This window comes from Hippocampus zosterae, chromosome 18, assembly GCF_025434085.1.
Source record: "Hippocampus zosterae strain Florida chromosome 18, ASM2543408v3, whole genome shotgun sequence".
Taxonomy (NCBI): Eukaryota; Metazoa; Chordata; class Actinopteri; order Syngnathiformes; family Syngnathidae; genus Hippocampus; species Hippocampus zosterae.
The window spans coordinates 4035065-4056231 of NC_067468.1; the positions used below are offsets into that span (position 1 = coordinate 4035065).

The 21167-nt window shown below is 40.3% G+C and overlaps 1 protein-coding gene and 1 long non-coding RNA gene across 7 annotated transcripts in view; both read right to left on the reverse strand.

Annotated features, from left to right (window-relative positions):
* Positions 1 to 21167, reverse strand: part of il6st (interleukin 6 cytokine family signal transduce) — a 30174-nt gene that overhangs the window by 4864 nt on the left and 4143 nt on the right. For 2 of the 6 annotated variants that reach the window (XM_052050082.1, XM_052050079.1), the window contains exons 3-13: positions 17769 to 18071; positions 11894 to 12041; positions 10525 to 10682; positions 9135 to 9289; positions 8861 to 9023; positions 8546 to 8628; positions 7014 to 7271; positions 5777 to 5954; positions 5516 to 5617; positions 2932 to 3075; positions 886 to 1029 (exon numbers count right to left, since the gene is read on the reverse strand). In XM_052050082.1, the coding sequence (XP_051906042.1) occupies positions 886 to 1029; positions 2932 to 3075; positions 5516 to 5617; positions 5777 to 5954; positions 7014 to 7271; positions 8546 to 8628; positions 8861 to 9023; positions 9135 to 9289; positions 10525 to 10682; positions 11894 to 12041; positions 17769 to 18071 (1836 nt within the window). Of the gene's footprint in view, positions 1 to 885; positions 1030 to 2931; positions 3076 to 5515; positions 5618 to 5776; positions 5955 to 7009; positions 7272 to 8545; positions 8629 to 8860; positions 9024 to 9134; positions 9290 to 10524; positions 10683 to 11893; positions 12042 to 17768; positions 18072 to 21167 lie in introns of all 6 variants that reach the window. The other 4 variants (XM_052050084.1, XM_052050083.1, XM_052050081.1 and 1 more) reach the window with 3 other exon arrangements.
* Positions 12959 to 15429, reverse strand: LOC127590746 (uncharacterized). Its single transcript, XR_007959757.1, has 2 exons — positions 13508 to 15429; positions 12959 to 13432 (listed from the first exon to the last, which is right to left on the reverse strand). It is a non-coding gene; the product is annotated as an uncharacterized LOC127590746 (long non-coding RNA).

Genomic DNA, 21167 nt, shown 5'->3' on the forward strand with positions numbered 1-21167 from the left:
AGCTTACGTGCCAACAGTCACTCCATGGTAGAAAGCTTCGGGACTTGATTGCGATTGGTTAATCAGGGTCGAATCATTAGCTAGCAGTGCTTACATCATCAAACTTCAGCATATTTACTGTTCTAGAGAGTCACAGTCGCCGCTGCTCTCTGCACTACACAGCAGTTGAGCAGGTGAGTGATGTCATAACCTGGCGATGCAGTAGGTAACTGACGCAATAATCATGCGACACGACGAATCGATGCTTACATTCGTTACCGACACTTTTAAATATGGATTTTTATCAATATCTTCGACTTGTTGCAGGCCTACAAACTTGGTATACGTTTTCACTATTACATAGATTTGGACAATACGCTATACGTTAAGTCGCGTTATGCTGTTACGTCATTTAGTGGGCACCCTGCAAAACGTCAAAAAAGTTTGACAAAGTCAGTCGGAAAGGCAAAATCAAGCCAACCGACGCAGCAAATATGCACTCATTAGCCATGTTAGCATGTTTGTTGAGTGTCTGATTGGTGTTCAATCAAATCGCTTGGTTGGAGCTCACAGTTTTATAATGAATGCAAATGTTTACACAAAATACACAAATGAAATTGGTTTATTTGTCGTGTCAACACTGAGGACCTGGCCACAGCATCCTGGTTTCTGAATAGCAGCATCAATATGAAAATGGGCTGTGGAATCTTCAATGTTCGCATTTATATTATCAATGCATTTGAAACAATATCCGTTTCAATGTGGATAATCCAATATTTTTCTCATTTAAAGTAAATCCATAGCTGATCTATTTGAGCGGACTTTCAATGTCAAGCCCGCTTCCACAAGCAAATTCACGAGATGAAGCACCTCGAAACTGTTTGTACAAAAGCTGATCGCACTTACCATATTTCAGGGTGGTAAATGAATGGTTTGTGCCATCGGTCGAGCCCCCATTGGTGGATGCCCTGATCCAGGCATCATACTTGGTGTTAGCTGACAGTGAAGTCAGGACATATGAGGTGTTGGTCGCTGGTACGGTGATTGCTGCTGATTGGGGAAAACAGATTTATGGGAAGTTTTTAATACAAGAAAAGGACATGTACACTCTCCTACTAAATAATTGGAAGACTGAAACTGTGGGTTTGACATCAAAAGAATATCTGACAAGTGCAACATTTCAACTTTGTTCCAAATATTTTCAACTGAAGATGATAAGATAAGATAAGATAAGATATCCTTTATTTGTCCCACAATGGGGAAATTTACAGCCTCCAGCAGCAAGAATGTATGTAGAAAGAAGAAGAGAAAAAAAACAACAACAAACATCTTTCAATTAAATACAATATGAACACAAATGGATAAATCGCAGTTATGATAACATAACTTTTGGACATAAAGTGAAACCCCAGGTGTTCACAGTTTGGGATTCACAAATTAGATTTTTTTTTCAAAGCCTAACCTCTGTCATTACCTGTAAATGCTGCCTTTTGTTTGTTTTTTTGGTTCAGGTCAGAGCAATAAAGTATGACTCTGGCACCATCTGGTGGAATAGCGGTATTAATGTTAGGTTTGATTTAATAATCAATAAATCAAACCTAACATTTTGGGGGAGGGGGGTGTTCCTGGTTTTAGGAAGTCCTTCCAACTCCTCGACCTTTTTGCATGATTGAAGATGAATTTGGTTGCAATTATTTAGTTATTCATTCAAAAGGATCAGCATGATTCTTTTGAATTCTGTTCATTTTGATGCGTGTTAGATCTTCAATGATGATTACTGAGCCCTGAGTGCAGCCATTACAAAAATAAGATAATACCAAAAGCATAGTTAACTAGTGACTAAACGAAGGAAGAAGGAGACAAGCAAGACTTGTAAAGATATTTATCCCCTTGTGGATATGAGCCCATGAGGTTTGTGTGTTTTTTTGTTGAAGCAATTGTCTTAAGAACTTTTGTCTTTAATTTATTGTTTTGTAATGCCATGTATTGCCTGTATTTCTGCAAAGGAATAAACCCTGTATTTATATGGACTTTGTGTTGTGCTTCATGCTATCATCCTGAGGGAGCTATATATCAAGATTCTGATTTCAGGTATGACATGGTATTATTGATGTTCTGTAAAGCGCCTTGTTACAGCTGCAGTGGTTGTGAAGGCTCTATGTAAATAAAGCTGTATTGTATTGTATTGTGTTTCCCAATGCATAGCTCCATCTAGTTGATGCATAGCACAACCGCAGCCACTATTGTAGCTTCTATTCTATGCTCGTTATAATGTGGTATGCCCTGTATATGAAAACAGTTTTAAAATAGGCCACTCACTGCAGGTGCACCTTATAATCAAAAGTGCCTTATAGTGCACAAAATTCGGTACTTACACTCTTATGAGTGACCCCTATTATCGCTACCTCATACATTCCCTTATTTCACCGTCTTCATTGTTTATGTCTTGTGACCTGTTGTAACTGTCATATGCTTGTGCAGGAGTTTTTTGCCTCACTCAAATTATCCTCAAAATGAGGGTAGTTCGAGCGTGTTCCCCCCCCCCCCCCTCCCTCCCTTGTGGTTTCTTTCTGACTTTCGGGTTGAGTGAACGCTGGCGCATTTTAGCTGCCGCTGCTCAACCTGTATTGTTTTGTGTTTTTTTGTTATTGTAAAGTGCCCTTGGGTGTCTTGAAAGGCGCTTATAAATAAAATGTATTATTATTATTATTATTACAGCAGCATAAACATCTGCTTTTTACATTTCAATGTGTTTGAGGCGCTAGATGCGAATTTTTAATCTTGTACTGCGATCCAAATCCTCTTATTTCATTGCGTTGCCCATGTCTCATATTTTTAACTTCCAACCAAAAGGGTTACAGTCTAAAGCAAAAATAAAAGACCGTTTAAATGCTTTTTGAGGGGAATGTGAAGAAACATGCAGAACTACTTCAAAAAGCCACAGATACATACAGCGTTTACTCCCACTTGAATAGAAAATTGTGTAGTTTGTGATGAAGCCTTGCCGTTGGTGTTGCGGAATTTCATTCCACACAAGCTCTGCTTGATTTCGTCCTGGTTTACCATTAAGTCGAACAGAGGGGCCTACCAAAGGAGCTGAAAGAAAAGATAAAGAATAGAGCATCAAGAAACTACTGTATAACCAAAATGATTGAGCGTTTTTATATCTGAGTAAACGTAAGAAAAATGTCAGGCACAAAAAAACTAATACAGTACTGTAGTTTCTCTGTGGGGCAGCAGGTAAAATGAACTTTTATTCGCTTTTCTACAATTAAAAATGTTTTCCCCACGCAAAATTTAGAAATGATAGTTCTTAACCTGGGTTCGATCGAACCCTCGGGGTACGGTGAATCCGTCAGGGGTTTGACGGAGCCTCTGCCATGGAGGTTAAGACATCCCGACTCAACATATCAATTTGTTAAGATCCGCCCGTTTGGCCATCACTGGCTGCAGATGATCACATTACATTGCTTGTCCAATCAGTGCTGCGGAAAATTTAGTTCGCTCAGTAGTCACCGTGTGATTGTCGTGATAGTACGTCGTAAAATGTAAAAAACGTATACTTATGTCTTGAAATTGTATTTAATTTTTTTTGTTGAATAAATGTGTTTTTTAATGTTTTGAATTTGTAAAAAGTCATATTTTAGATTTTCACTAATGAATGGTTTGGCGAATGTGCCTCTGAACTGGTTGGGTTCAGTCCCTCTAACACGGTTCAGAACCATTGGTATATAAGGTGTAGTCACACCAGAAAAGTGCTTTGATCTGACTTTTTTTTGGGGGGCGGGTGCAGTTCGCGTTCATACTGTACTTTTTGCAAGTCGACTGTAAACACATTGACATGAGTTGCAAATCATTGTATTATGTTTTAATTGATGCTTAAAACGATGTCCCAACTATATTGGCCTTAGCATTGCACGTCTTATACACACACACCCTTAACCGAAACCAGATGTATGATCACAAGGACTCACCAGTGTAGTGAGATGGAAATTTTCAGATAATTTTAGACATCTGGGTATTGTAGATTTGGAACATTCTCGATATTTGCCGTCACAATCGTTGAAAAATGTTCACTGAAAATGCTAATTTTATCACTGCTCTGTCTCAAAATCTTTTACCTGCCACTGCTTCTATACTGTCGTCATGACCGCGTAAACAAATGCACAGAGGGGATCAGTTACATGGCGTCTGGAGCGCTATTGGTTGTCAGAGCCTATTGTGTCTTCTTTCATGATCGAATCAAACTGTGGATTTTAACCCAGCCAGTAACCCAGTGCTTCTCAATTATTTTCTGTCATGCCCCCCCAGGAAGAAGAAAACATCTTGCCCCGCCCCGTGCGACTAGAATTAGTATAATTTGTCTATTAAAATTGTTATAAATACACCTCAGTGTAACAGTACATCCTTATTAATGTGTAAGAAAATAAAAAAAGAAAGAAATAGCTTTATTAGCTGTAATAGAAAAGATTTAAAGTGCATCTGAAATTCAAAAATAAAATTACATCCTTAATATTGTTCTCCTGAATTAATGTTGGTGATCAGTTTGAATGCATTATTATTTATTTATTTTATGTAATTTTATTTTTCAATATCGTATGGTTTGACATGTTCAGTCAAAAAATGTTCACATTTTCAGTAAAAAACGTTTCACCTGAAAAACAAACCTAAAATAATTTGTGCAGATTTTTTAAAATTAAAGATGATGTCTGGATTAATGGCGACAATCAGCACGTTTTGCAATGCACAGCTTTTCGAAGCGAGGTTTGAAGCAGGATACAATAACTCTCAGCTCCTGCTCAATGTGTCGCCGGGACCTGTATTTTAGTTTACTGAAGCAGCAGTCACAAATCAGGATGATTGTTGGCAGTATTTGGCACGTTTTCGCTGAAAAACGTCAAGCGGCTTATCAGCGTGATTGGGGTGTCGTGTCTTTAAGTGACACCTTAATTCATTTGGCTTCATGCTGTCCGCTGCCATTCCTTCCACCGTAGTCACAGTGAAGCTAGGAGCTACACACGCTTAGTCATATTTCCGCCCTTCGAATGCTCCCTGCGCAGACTCTGCCAATGAGAGCGCCACTGCCCCCTAATGTAGTGGAGTTGCAACTGCACTTTATTCTAGGGCAGGAAAAAAAATCTAAATAAAAAAATAAAAAAGTATGTTCCCCGAGGTCAAAAGCGTCCCCCTTGACTGAGCCATTGGGAGAGGGGGCACTATTGGAGAAGCACTGCTGTTGCTGATAACATGATAAACTGTCCTCTGTACGAACCTCTGTACCTGAAAGTGTTAAAAGGAGGAGGTTCCAACGCAGTGTTTCTCCTTGTTTAGACGTTCTGTCAGGACAGTGCACTGTGTACTGTGTCACATTCGATTTCTGTGTTAAGTGAAAACTTGCACGTTGTGTAAAGTCTACTCTAATATAATGAAACTGACATCGTCATTCCACAGCTAAAATGCTAACCTGAACTGTCCTGAAATGGACCTCCTTGTAACAGTATCAATGAGCATTTAAGACATGATCGTGCAAACTTACCCCGTTCCTCAAGATAAGCTTCTACTCTTGCTGGTTTTCCCGTCCATCCAGAGTATATGGGATATACAGATATGTTGTAGCAAATAAACTTCTCAATGTTGCCTTTGTGTAAGAGAGGTAAAATAAAATATGTTTTAATGAATGGAACAAGGTGACTGTGAGCAGAAAAACTGTTTCATTTAATGCCCTCACAAATTTATCAACGTGCAATATTCAAACTACTGCGCAGACTGAGTGGTCATCACTTAATGGAAGAATTACCTTTGATAGTAGTTTGCTGGGTGGTTTTGTTTTCCCTCTGCCAGTCCATGCCATTAGCACTAACCCACTGCACAACATATTGTGTCACAGCTGATTTTTTGGGAGGATTCCATTTGAGGAAAAATGTGTCCCCTTGTGGGTCCACTTTAAATCCCTCCACTGGGTCAAGATCTGAAATGTACACTACAAAATGAGTCTTCCTATTGACATTTTTTGGCAAAATAATAAACACAACATGAATGCAAATTGATTTTAAAGGAAGTACAGTTCTCATAGTCGGAAGTGGTACAAACAACCATAGTGAATATCATTTTATTTCATAAGGGGTGTTCACACGGCAAGATTTGGTCCGGTGCTACGCCGGGGGTGCCCCATTAGAGCGTTCACACGTGCAAATTAGCTCCGGCGTAGCCCCGGAAAAGAGCTTACACCGGACCAAATTTGATCCACCTCAGGGAGGTGGTTTAAAATTTTTCTCCGGAGCAAATGCTCGTTTGCGAAGCACCACCGATGTAAATTTGCACGTGTGAACGCAACTGGGTTAAATTTGCTCCAGAGCAAATGCTTTGCTCGAAACGGCGAAAATGCGTTGCTTTCGTGCTCTGTCGGACTTCCGTCATGTGTTTGTTTAATAACGACACAAGACTTGGCTGGTAACATCTTTCCTTTTGTAGGAGACTGTACTGTCTCAGAGTTGTTTGTGTAGTTTGTTCCTTTGTTGTGTGTTCACAACCCCCGCCCCCTATATAATTTATTTTGTGATTTCCTCTCTTGATTTTCTGTTTGGCGCATTACGTGTTTGCTTTTCTGAGTGTCATTGAAGTCATCGTTGATTTACGTTATCGGGGGCGGTCACTCTCGAGCAGAAGGCAAGGAGACCGAGAAGGAGACGTGCCTGTCCAGTAGTCTCTTGAGTTGTGTACACGTTTAAAAAAAAAAACCAACACGACAGGTCATTTGTTTTCTGTCGTTTTGCAGAAACTGCTGTGTGAACGCAAGTGGGGCTGCACCGACGCTATGCCGGTGCTAACACGCTCAGTGGGTTTGTACGTGTGAACACTCCACACAATTTGCTACTGTGCAAAATATATCGTAACAAAATACATCGGTGCAGCGCCGGAGCAAATGTGTGCCGTGTGAACACCACTAGAGAGAAACCATACAGAACAGCATTATCTTACAATATTTATTTCTGACGCCTTTATTCCACGTAAATTTAATAGGACCACATACCAAGCGCTCTCTCTGGGATACCAAATGATGCCTGAGGAGACTCCCCCGCAGAATTGATGGCGGTGACATACACTCGCGCACTTATGTTGTCCGGCAGGGTCATCTCTTTTAAGACGGTGAACTTGTGGCTATGGAAGCTGTCGACCTCTGGCTCCTTGACAGGAATATTATCCCACGGCATACTTCTATTCATCATGTCATCTTTTCGGGTTTGAATCTTTATCTTGAAGCCCGTTATCTTTCCATTTGACAACACAGGATTCTGTCGTGGCAAAGTAAGAGATTGTATGTAACAATAATATCAGGGAGAAAACTCCTGCAGAGAGGGTCCAATGATTTGACAGTAAAGTGCAGTCAATTTAAAAACATCCGTTTGTGGGATTGGGAGACAGTTCGGGTTAGGTCACAATTTCTACAACCGTTGATTTTGTATCCATTTACATAAATACATAATGGCAAATCTTCGAGCAATAAACAGAATGTAAAATGTTCACTCTCCAGCACGTACACACTTCCAACAATATGTGCATTTTAAATAATACTTAGACGAGTGGTGTCAAACTCATTTTTGTCACGGGCCACATTGTAGTTACGGTTTCCCTTGGAGGGCTGCTATGAATTTTGGGAAACCATGTAAAGGGGTGCCCAAACTTTTTGGACCGAAGATCTACTTTTCGATCAACTAACCTATTCCCATTCTTTGCCCGCGCCCTCGGTGAATTGTACACGAAGCAAACTCTGAATGAGAATAATGACGATAAAAGATGGCGCGCAACTGCTCTCATTACAAGCTGCAATTGCAGACTGCTGAGCGCAAACAACTTCCGGTGACGTAATCACGCGCCACCGTAAATACAAGATTTACCCGCTTTATTTATTTATTTTTTGGTGAAAATGAGACTGATAGGATGATTAGGGTGCAGCGTACATTAACACAAAAATATATATTACTAACATGTACAAAGACACACAAATGGTTGTTTGTTTTTTTTCTCCTCGGATCTACTTGGGACCTGTCTTAGATCTACCGGTAGATCAGGATCGACGTAATGGGCACCCCTGATGTAAATGTTAAATCACCTCCACATATTACATATACAGCGCACAACAAATTGATGGATAACAAGTTTTGAAATCACAAGTCAAGAATAATGACGATTACTGTGGATTACGTATGACAATTTGAAATTTTGGTTCAAACTTTAGCAAGCATCATGGAACTTGACACGACGTAATGGGCACCCCTGATGTAAATGTTAAATCACCTCCACATATTACATATACAGCGCACAACAAATTAATGGATAACAAGTTTTGAAATCACAAGTCAAGAATAATGACGGTTACTGTGGATTACGTATGACAATTTGAAATTTTGGTTCAAACTTTAGCAAGCATCATGGAACTTGACATGCTTGATTTGCTTTCGCGTGCCACATAAAATGATGTGGCGGGCCGGCCTTGACATCTGTGACTTAGACCTTTATGACACGGTTGTTTAATTGGGTTTTAGCTGAATGAGATTACGGAACTTACCTTACAAATAAACTTGACCTGACGCTCATTTACACTTTCGCCTTCTGTAATTATGTGCCATAAATCTGGTTTACTTGTTGGTCCTACGCCAAAGGAGAAGAGAAAATTATAGGCTTCAGCAGGATATCATTAAGATTTCTGATGAACAGATGTGATTGTTATTAAAACACACACACACACACACACACACACACACACACACACACACACACACACACACACACACACACACAAAAAGAGGTTTTGTTTTCTTTAATTGAGGCAATTCATTTCTTTGTAAATGTAGTATTCTAAATCATCACCCATGATACTCACTATATGCGTGTGTTTTCTCAGTCACATTAGCACTCCAATTACTCCAATACCCATATTGCTTGTTGACATGTTTACAGCGCACCTGAGTGGTATAAACTGTATCAGGTTGGAGGTTTTGGAGTCTAAAGGACTCAGCGTCTTTGGTAATAAGAACCATCGGTACCTAAATGACAATGAAAGTAAAAGAAATAACTTCAAAGCTCTAAACCTTTCCTTTTGTAACATTTAGCCCCAAAAATGATTCACAGCTCTAGAAATAAAAAAATACACTTACACTAATCCAATTGTGAGATCCATTGAGGCAATACCGGATTTGGTATTTTAACACAAAATTTTGTTTCGGAATTGGATGTTTCCAGTTTATGAGAAGGGATGTGGGAAATGATTCCTCTGAAAAGACTTCAACGCTTGATGGAGGGTTTGTTTTGGCTGAAAAAAAAAGAAACAGTTCAGATCATCATCATTAAATCATCATCATTTTCTCTTGTTTAAGTTATCAACAACATAGACACAAAAAGTCATGGTTATTTGGCTTTTGGGTGAAATCCCACGATGAACATAAAATGCATTTCCTTTAGAGGTGAACTTGAGTTGTCACTCACTCAACTTCTGAATGACTTGGCGCTGCGCCTGTTCAATGTTTCGGTATTTTTGCACAAACTGTGCTTCTCTAACAAGGATCTGAAGTCCTTTTAATAATGCTCTTCATATTTTGGGATCTTGAGACCAAGATGACACCCAACAATTGATCAATAGTACTTTGCCACTACATGGTTTTAAAAAGGATATTCTTATAGAATGGGTCTGGTGATTTTAGAGTGTCAGAGGTTACAACGCAGATGCAGCGAGACTGGTAGAGTCACAGAAAGGTATAGAGCACCGGTCACCAATGTGGTGCCCACCAGCACCAGGTAGCCCCTGAGGACCACAACAAGAGTAGCCTGTTCTAAAAATAGTTCATGAGTGATGGGGCAGTGCTATTTTATTTTTCAAGAATGTCAAAGAAAAGATAATTTGAAAATGTAAACACTGGCCGATATTAAGGGTGTGCAAAAGAAAATCAATTCACTCAACTATCGGGATTTTATATGCCGAGATTCAATAAATCAATGTCAAAAGTTCAGAATCGAATCTATGCAGTTCTTCACTCCCCATGTGGGTCTGTTATTTTTACAAACTAATTGAAAGTGTTGATAAGTGCTTTTTCTGTTTGATGAGTCAACATTAAAAAGCCAGCCATTCTTTTTTTTGTTTCTTGAAAAGTGATGGTTTTACTGATGCAAAGATTCTGCCCAATGCCAGCAATTATGATGGAGCAGTTTTTTTCTGTACCTATCCCCATATCCTTTCCTCGAGACAATCCTGTCCTGGAGGTCTTTGGACATTACTTTGGCTTCATGCTTCAACTGTGAGATCTTATACTGAATACACATATGTATATTATTCTATAGCGTGTCCAATCAATTGAATTCATGACAGGTGGAATCCTAATAAAGCTGGAGAAATTTTAAAAAAGATAAATCAGTGGGAAAAGGATTGAATGTCAGACAGGTTCCAGGACTAGTATTGAAATCAAATTAATTAATGTGAACAAAAACAATAGTCATCTATAATGCTAAAGATAAAGATAAAGCTATGCTGACCATAATTATTCAAGGCCTTACCAAACGAGGTAGCTTCTTGTTTCAGATGTTCAGACTCGACAGTTCCCAGTTGATTGTCAGCTACAACCCAAATTTCTAGGTCCAAATGGAACGGGAATGTTTCCATTGTCACCGTAGCAGTATTTTTTTGTGTTGACACATTGTAGGCTTGATTATTCCTGAAAAGGCATGCACAACGCACATAAACGCAGGTTCCAGTCTTAAAATGTCACAACCTTAAACTCATTAAACTCTGCTACCAATGTTTTAAGTGTTTTTAACTTGTTTAATGTTTTTAACAATACAGGTATTGTAACTAGCAACGCAAACATTCTGAATTACAGAAATGCTGAGATACAGCGTAAAAATATTTTTCACCCTCTCAGTCTGGATGGCGGGGCTTAAGCAGAGGTAAATTGAGGCAACCAAGGAACAGCATGAGTCGCCCTCCTCACTATGTAAGTACTCATTTCAGATGTTGAGATTCTGCGCAGTTGTCACTTCCTTACTGATAATGCACTGCAGACATTACACTAATAACTAATACCTTTATAATGGTCCTTTATTATTTATTATTTAAATGTTTTTTGGAGCTACAGTAAAACATCTTAACCAGGGATGTCAAAACTTTCTTCCGACAAGGGTAAATGATGGAACCCAATATCAGTGAACTGAGACAAAGCACCCGTACAAACTGGGAACAGGATGTCTCCAACAACGATCGGAGATGACAAAGGCCGACATTTAGGCTTCAATTTTATATAAATAGTCGACAACATGTACTGGAGGTATGCAACTGCGATGTGCAGTAAGCCTGCTAGCTTTGCCTACACGCAGAAAGTACATATTTTCTTTGGCTCCACTAGCGTGGTCGATTTACAGCGTTTCGTTGTTGGTCGCGAGTGGACATGAGGAGACGTGGTGAGGGAGTGCTGGCCCACAAAAAAAAAAAAAAATCAACATGAGAGCCAGCATGTGGACAGGGATTTCATGCTGGTGTGGTCGTTTTAGAGTGCCTCATTGAAGTTGCAAATAAACAACCCATGACAACAATGTGCGACGAATTTCAGCCATTGGAAGCATTAAGTGCGTATTTCATGACTCAAACATGTACGATAAGTGACACGGGTAGGCATAAGAAAACTTGTGATATTTTAATGGAGTGCATTTTCAGCGCATTAAGCAAATGCATACACAGTGACTGAAAGAGGAGAACGGCTGGATTGTTTATGATTTTGAAGCCTTAATTGATATACGTGACTATTTTCTTAATCATGCAAATTTAGTAAGGTGGTTGACAACACTCCTCTCTCTGGTGTGTCAAATTTAAAAGACATTTCAGACAGACACACTTTACCGGGACTGAGGATAGCAGATTAATTCTACTTACTGGATGACTTTAGCGTGTAACGTATAGGTTGTCGGCATTTCCTTGATGTGGTGTTCGGGTGGTTCCCATGAGCACTTGAAGTCTTTTGACATATAATGTACCCCCTGAAGTGCTATACAGGTCAGATTCTTGGGCTTCTCTGGATGATCTAAAATTGGCATTGAAAAAAAAAAAAGAAACAAGTAAAGGCTATATTTCAGTTTGAGGATTTCAGACATTTTGTAACTGTGAAACAAACAAAAAAAAAAACCCCACAACATTGTGGTTCTGATACACAACAGGCGCATAGCATCGGACATTTGTAATAATCCTTGAAAGTATGAGGAGTTGTAATTCATAATCAATGTTGAGGTAAGACAAAGTACGATATGTTGGCCCGCGAACAAGTGCTTCAAAGCCTGCAGGTCTGTGATTGATGGCACGCTTGAAAGGGTCATGTTAGTTGTTTACCTAGTACTACACTAGTTACCGTATTTTCTGCACTAAAAGGCGCACTGGATTATGAGGCGCACCTTCAATGAATGGCCTATTTTGTAATTTTTTTTCATATATTGGACACACTGGATTATAAAACGCAATCTACAATGCACCCACTAGATAGAGCTACGCTCCTTCTGTTTGACTCGGGGTTCATCACCACCTCTAAAAAAACATTAATTAACATTCCTTCAGTGAAACTACAAAAATTGAAAATAATGAAAATAATATAGAACCCCACTACAGAATTTATTTTGGCATTTCCCCGCTTGTTTTTTTTTGTTTTGATGCATTATTTTCAATTTTCGTAGTTCGTAAATTTCATAGTGCCAACAGAACGATCAGATGTCGGTAAACTGTAGGAAACTGGACTGTCCCAGGAGTGTTTGTCATTTATTCCTTTGTTGTTTACAGTACAGTAAATATTCTCTAGTATGGACGGACTCGTGTTTGCGCTGTCCAATTTGTCCTGATAACAGAAATTCCTCATTTGGGAAATGAGCATGGTACTGTACATGTCCTTTATGAACCTGCATGTATGTTGACAAAATGCATGTGTAACAACACAATCAATAAAATACAAAAATATACTGTCCAAAAACTGTTTATATAACAAAAACTGCAATACAGGTGTATCAAAAAAAGATCACAACAGTAAAATATGTATTTTAATGTTTATTTTTTCTTGTCTTGGGAAAAAAAATGTGTCTATTTTGGATTGTTTTGTTGGATGCATTATTTGGTTTATGACAATGTTTGCCTGCGTGTCATACAGTTTTCCTGCTAGTTGCAAGTAACTGTCCCGTTGATCACCGATGTCTGTTAATTCTTGTGCATACTGAAGGATTTTTGTTGCCATTTGCATTGCTTCCTTGCTGGATGGTGGCTTGTCATCAGGAGTTGAATCGATGCCTTGTTTTTTAAGGTTTCGTAGATTTGCGTCTTTCCGACTCCAAGTATCTGTTGGATGTTTTTAACTTTGTGTCCAGCCTCGCTCAAACGGATGCATTTCACTCGCTCCGCTCCAGTCATTAAAGTTCGTTTACGTTTCGATTCCATGATCTACACGACGTAAGTGAATATAGTTAAAATCTTTCACAATTACAGTAAAAGGCATGCCAATAAAAACTCACGTACACGTCGTCGTTTCAAATCCGATGATCGAAAAACGCGAAGTGAAAACGTGTCTCAGCGTCATGCCTTTTCCGTCGCATTGGGTGGGCGTTGCATGTATTTAAGCTCCCACGGCATTACGCCTCCATCCGGGTTACGGCTAATGGTATTTCCGCTTACGTAAGTTCCGGTACCACGTAATATCGTAGTCAAAATGTTAATGCATAGGTTTTTATTACGGGTGAAGGATATTCCTTTTCATAGAATTCCGGGGATGGGAATATTTACTGTATTCACAAAGGAGGAAATCACAAAATAAATTCTGTAGGAGGGATATAGAATTTATTTTGTGATTTCCCTACTTGAGTTTCTGTTTTGATGCATTATTTTCAATTTGCGTAGTTTCATTGAAGGAATCGTTAATTTACGTTTTTTGGAGGTGGTCATGAACCCCTATCAAGTCGAACGGAAGAAGATCAGGCACGGAGACTGACAAAGACGTACCTGTATTTGTTGAGACGGTCAAAATCATTACCATATTTTCTGCACTATAGGGCGCACCAAAAAGTCTTCCATTTTCTTAAAAGCTCACCGAGCGCGTTAAAATCCGGTGCGTCTTGTGTATGGTCATTACGGTGTTATGTTGACCTCAAGATGGCTCCTTGCTGGAGACATGGTTACAATGTTATAACTTGCTGCTGATTCAGTGAACGGTGTCGCTTTAATAAGTTTTTGTTGCGGCTCCGAAAAAAGGAGAGTTGTGGTGTTTTTTTTAAAACAGTCTCAGCAAATGCAGTTACGTCTTTGTCCGTCTCCGTGCCTTCTCTTCTTCAGTTCGACTCGAGAGGCGTTCAAGACCGCAAAACGTAAACTAATGATGACTTCAATGAAACTACGAAAATTGAAAATAATAAATCAAAACAGAAAAGCAAGCGAGGATATCCATCCATCTTCTACCGCTTATCCGGGGCCGAGTCGCAGGGGCAGCAGCTTTAGCAGGGAAGCCCAGACTTCCCTCTCCCAAGCTACTTCTTCCAGCTCTCCCCGGGGGATCCCTAGGCGTTCCCAGGCCAGCTGGGTGACATAGTCTCTCCAGCGTGTCTTGGGTTGTCCTCTGGGTCTCTTCTCGGTGGGATATGCCCGGAACACCTAACCAGGGAGGCGTTCAGGAGGCATCCGAATCACATGCCCAAGCCAACTCATCTGGCTCCTCTCGATGCGGAGGAGAAGCGGCTCCACTCTGAGCCCCTCCCGGGTGATCTAGCTTCTCACCTTATCTCTAAGGAAAAGCCCGGACACCCTGCGCAGAAAACTAATTTTCGACCGCTTGTATCCGTGATCTCGTTCTTTCGGTCACGACCCATAGATCGTGACCATAGATGAGGGTTGGAACATAGATCGAACGGTAAATTGAGAGCTTCGCCCTTTGGCTCAGCTCCTTCTTCAAGTCAAGTCAAGTCAAGTCAACAGTATTTATAGAGCACTTTCAAACAGCCATCGCTGCATACAAAGTGCTGTACATGGAGCGATTTAACATACACAATAAACAGTAAGACGAATCGGTAATAAAGGCGGTAGAAAGCACCAAGCAGTAAAATCAAGAACAAATCTAAGTCATGCTGAGTCGAACGCCAAAGAATACAAGTGAGTTTTCACCACGACAGACCGATACAACGTCCGCATGACAGCAGATGCTGCACCGATCCGCCTGTCGATCTCTCACTCCCTCCTGCCCTCACTCGTGAACAAGACCCCAAGATACTTAAACTCCTCCACTCGGGGTATTTCAGACTCGACGTGCTATGATGATAGCTCAGTTTACGACTGCAAAACATCCAGGTAACTTTTGGTCTTGTCAGTGGAACAATCTGGCAACTTTTTAAAAGTAAACCACCCAATAATGGGGTGCATGAAAATAACAATTACTCACTTTGCCAGTACACAGCAAATAATGAGAGGTATTGTGTTGAGGCAGAGGAACTCTTTTTTTTACTTTAACTTTGTTAAACAGTAGTTGTCTTTTTTGCCTTAATTTAATAAAAGCAAAACAAAATACTAATTTTACCAAAATAAATACTAAAAATGAAAACAAAAATATTTTCATTTGTACAATTCCCCTTTTCACATCCCCTCTGAAATCATTGAAAAATATATCAGAAGAGGAGTTAAGAACCATTTTAATACTGACACAAGGGAGCACAGGAATGTGCAGTGCTGTTCTTCCACTAAAGGTGAATGCAATGTCTGAGGCATGCAAATATTATTTGAGGACGCCATTGGGATGTTCATTTAACATGTTGCGGTGTTCTGCTGTTAAACAGCTGCAAAGATCCCCGGGTAGACAGGAGCAAAACTGCACACAATCGAAACGTCCCGCGATTTGTCTTGTCTAATTGTGTGTGTGTGGCTCTCCTGTGCTGAAGCTGTGAGCACACTGTGGCGTCGCGAATGCGTCTGTTTCCTGACACAATCATCCATCTTGAATGCGTGACGCTTATGTATGGGCATACCTTAACAAAACACCTTAAGTTCGGAGGAGCCAATCAGCGCATCGTTATCGCCGACATGCCCCCGTCTCCAGTTCGTCAAACATTATACACACACAGAGTCGCGCTGCTGCGTCCTCTGCAATACATCTGTTCGTGCACGCAAATAATACAACGGATAATTTTAACAAGCGATCGCGGTAATGCGCAGATTATAGTCCAAAAATAGAAAATGTATAACGTAAAAATCACTTTAGAATTTATTATTTTATACAATTTGCCGCGGGTCCGGACAGAGGAGGTCGGCGGTCCGGTCGTGGATCGCGGTCCGCCAGTTGAGGAAGAGGGATATATACATATATGGGGAGGGAGGGAGGGGGGGGGAGAGAGAGAGAGAGAGAGAGAGAGAGAGAGAGGGAGAGGGAGAGGGAGAGAGGGAGGGAGAGAGAGAGAGAGAGAGAGAGAAGGACAGGCATGCGGGGGAGAAGTCCGCCAATGAGTGAAGGGCGGGCATGTAAGTGGACGCTAAAGGGATGCCCCAAGCAGGTACCAACACCTGTATAGAGTGTGGCTATGTACATTGTTGCAAAACAACTTCGGTTTTGGTTTCTAAGAACCCCCGAAAATAAATTCTACAAAGAGACACGCGTACGAAGCTCAGTTCAAACTTCAAGCCATCGGTTATGCTTTTGGCATGCGTGCCCATCTCACAGCAGCAGTGAAAAACCAAGTCAAGCAAATGAACTCTGAGCTTGCCGTTATTCCCGGAGGCTTGACTAAAGAACTCCAACCGCTGGACATCGGCATCAACCGGGCGTTCAAAGTAAAGTTGCGACCAGGCGTTCAAAGTCAAGTTGTGAAGGGCATGGGAACAATGGATGATCGATAGCATACACGACTTTACAAAATGTGAGAGGCAGCGCTGGGCGAGTTACACCACAATTTGCGAATGGATTGTGGCCTCTTGGACGACACGTGTCCGCTTGCACTGTTGTTCGAGTTTTTGGCAAAGCCGGCATCATTTCTTTGGAGCCACATGGCAATGAGAGTGACTCTGACAACGAGAGGGAACACGGCGTTTTGGATGGATTACCAGTACTTGCGCAATTGTTCAATTCTGATACAGAGGATGAGGACTATGATGGATTTCTGGGTGACGATTGATCGACAAACGTGAGTACACTGTACGATGGCTAAATAAAATACAACGGAACTCAGTTTTGCTTCTGCCTTTTTAAAAACGTGTTTTTAGCTTGTATCTGTATGTCTTGGCATGCTACCGTATGCTTCAAGCTAACGTGTTTTTAGCGTGCGCGCATGCATGCCGTATGTTTAAGCTGGCGTATGTTTTACCACTTTAAAACTGCGCCCAATAATACAGTGCGGTTTGTCTATGTGTAAAATACAGAAATAACACCCATTAATGAGACTGCGCTCAACCATACGGTGCGCCGAATGGTCGTGAAAATACGGTAGATTAAATATTTTAATCGTTTGACAGCTCTAGTTTTTTTATGTCTTGAATTTGTAAAAAATTGTATTCTTATTTTTCATTAATGAAGGGTTTGGTGAACAAGCATATGAACTAGTTGAGTACGGTACCTCCAACAAGGTTAAGAAACACTGGGATAGAGGGAGCAATTATTACGCCTCTGCATCGAGAATAATTGTCAGCAAGCAGCATTAGTATTGTAACCATGTGAGATAAGTACAGGTAGGATTTTAGAATTTTATGGCACCACGAATTAATAGACTGCAGGTGAATGTCAAGAGTTAAGAAAAATTAAAAGATAACTTACAGACTTTTGTTAGGTGGATCCCGTGAACAAATTTGCCCTTGTTGAAGAAAACGTAGGAGGACGTTTCCTTGCAGTGGCAATATAACCACTCTGACTCTTCATTGTCGACAGGGATAGTGACACTGAGTGCTGACTCATTGATCTTGGTGTACTGATTACTTGGGATAACAATCTGTGAAAGATTCCAGTAGAGGTCATCTGCTGTGACTTCGGTTGTGCCAATGATCACACATGTAGCTGTGAAGTTAGTCCCAATCTGGAGCACTGGAGACTGTGGGGTTATAACCAAATGGCTTCCAGTTTCTGAAATACAATGACATTTACAATTACAAATGATAACAGTGATTTTGAGCCATTCATTTTGAAAGTCAGCAGAAAAATGCCAACAACAGTGCTATCTGCCCCCACATTTGTCCGGCCTCATACACACGTAGGTAGTCTGTAAACGGGGGGATAGATAGCCGTTTGGCCTGTAATCCACACGTTCCACAGATTTTTCAAATCAAAAACTAAGGTTTCTGAAAACTCAAGCCCAAGTGGGGAGCTGCAGATCTCAGAAAACAAACAAGACCCAGCATTCATAATCAGCACGCTCCGAAGGCTGTGCAATTGGACAAATAGTTCAAAGGGGTGTGTCCCAAAAAATAGCAGTGTTGCAACCGATCTCTTGAGTTCATCAATTTTGGGGAAGAAAATAAACAAAAACAGGGGTGAATCAGGTGTGAATCAGGTAGCGCCTACTTAAGGATGATGAACATGCATTTGAGGAAAATGGGTCGTTGAAGACACTGCTCCGAAGAACGGCGTTCTCCGATTAAAAAGTTGATTAGAGAGGGAACAACCTATAGAGGTGCAAAAAATTGTTGGCTGTTCAGCTAAAATGATCTCCAATGTCTTAAAATGGGTAGAAAAACCAGAGACACATGGACGAAAACGGAAGACTACTATTAAAATGATCAAACACAGTCTGCAGTTACTTGTAAGTATTTTGACAGTTAGAAGACATCTGTGTGAAGCAAATTTATTTTCAAGAATCCCACGCAAAGTCCCTCTGTTACAAAAAAGGCATGTGCAGAAGAGGTTACAATTCGCCAAAGAACACTGGCCTAAAGAAAAATGGAGGAAGATTTTGTGGACTGATGAAAGTAAAATTGTCCTTTTTGGGACCAGGGGCCACAGACCATGTGTGAGACGACCCCCAAACTCTGAATTCAAACCTCAGTATACATTGAAGACAGTGAAGCATGGTGGTGCAAGTATCATGGTCTGGGCATGTTTCTCCTACTCTGGTGTTGGGCCCATTTATCGCATACCAGGGATCATGGATCAGTTTGTGTATGTCAAGATACTTGAAGAGGTTATGTTGCCTTATGCTGAAGAGGACACGCCCTTGAAATGGGTGTTTCAACAAGACAATGACCCCAAACACAACAGTAGACGAGCAAAGTCTTGGTTCCAAACCAATAAAATTAATGTTATGGAGTGTGCCAGTACAATCCCCAGATCTCAATCCAATCGAGAACTTGTGGTGTGATATCAAAAATGCTGTTTGTGAAGCAAAACCAAGAAATGTAAATGAATTTTCGAATGTTGTTAAGCAATCATGGAGTGAAATAACAACTGACAGGTGCCACAAGTTGGTTGACTATGCCACACAGATGTGAAGCAGTTATAAAAAACTGTGGTCATGCAACTAAAGATTAGGATTGTTCAATCCTACTTTTTTTTTTTGGAAATACAAAATAGTTTTGTATGGTCAACAGCAGACACTGCTATTTTTTTAACACACCCCTTTGAACTATTTGCCCAATTGCACAGCCTTCGGAGCGTGCCGATTATGAATGCTGGGTCTTGTTTGTTTTCTGAGAATCTACTGCACCTACTGGTAACTTGCCTGGCATGTAAAAAAAAAAAAAAAAAAAAAAAAAAAACATGGGTATTCTGGTTCGTCACATTGCACTGCTATTATTTTGAACAGCACTGTATCTCTGGATTCGCGTTTGGCTGTGGACAGTTGTAAACGCATATTTAAGTTGCATTTTAGGACAGTCAGTCCTTCATTATCAGTCCATCACTCGGTCATGCAGCGACAGCACTGAGGGCACTTATCTCCTTTCAGCACAGATTGTTTCCACGGTTCCTCTCTTTTTTTTTCTTCCGCCTTCCTATCTCAGCTGACAGCTTACAAACAATACAACAAAATATTTAAGTACGGTACATAGTGCACGCTGTGAGGATCAATGAATGGGCTGTATTGAGGATGCACAATCAAAATGTGTACACGCCGTCATTTTTTGAAAAGCAAATTGCAAGTTTGATGCCTGTGAAAGTGGCTAAGTATACTGTATATTCAGACTTGGATATGTTCTTTTTTCATGTTAAGCCACTCCATAGTGTGCAGTCATCTCATTACCTCTGCGTCCCGCTCCCTAGACGCATAATTTTCCCGCGTTGTGCACAGTTCCAAATAATGTGTGTTTTTGGGACGCAAGGAAATTTCTGTCAAAAAAAAAAAAAAAAACAACAACTACGGTACAGTACTTCTCTTTTTTCCAGCAAAGCAGTGTCGCAGTTCGACAATCGCCACCACTGTTGTTTTGATCTCATGTTAAGTAATCTCGCGTGACAACATTTCCGTTCTCGCGAGACCAGATTGGCGAGATCGGCCTTCAACCTCACGGAAAGCAGACGATGCCAAGTTGTATAACGTTAAAACAAGTGTTGCAAAAGTTTATTGCGGAAATATCACAGAGGAAGCAACTAAAGATGGATAGTTTTTTGCGATAATAAGTTGACTTTGAGAATGTATTGCATCAATGGAAGCAGAGTAAAGAGAGGAGAATTTATGAACTCAAAGACTGAACCATGGGATGAAATAAGAACCTATTTCTCAGCAAATCTTGTATACCTGAATTAATTAAATTTTTGCAGCATTTGTTTATAAGAAATAAACCTATTATCAATTTATATTGTTGTTCTTTGCGTTATTAAAGGATTGTTGAATGTTGTATTCTTTCGATAATTTCAAATTTGGTTACACAGATAGAACTTGTATGGGAATAAAAGTAACGAAAGCTGGGAGAAACAATTGGCTTTACATGGAAGAAAAACAAAAAAAAACATGAGGATTGTCGATGAATCATTATTGTTCTTTAATGTTAAATGGTTTGCAAAGTGCTTTGTTACAGCTGTTGTGAAAGAAGACAAGCACGAGTAGGTTTGATCAACCCGGTGAAACGCTGTTTGAATAAAAGGAGAAATTCGTTTTTGCCACATTTTTTCGTTTCCTCATCTTTACCTCATCAACACAATGACTTATTTTCTTAAGAATGCCGAGTCTGCAGATAGTGCTGATTTATGTTGCACTGAAAAAAAATTCCATCAAACAGCTGTGCAGTG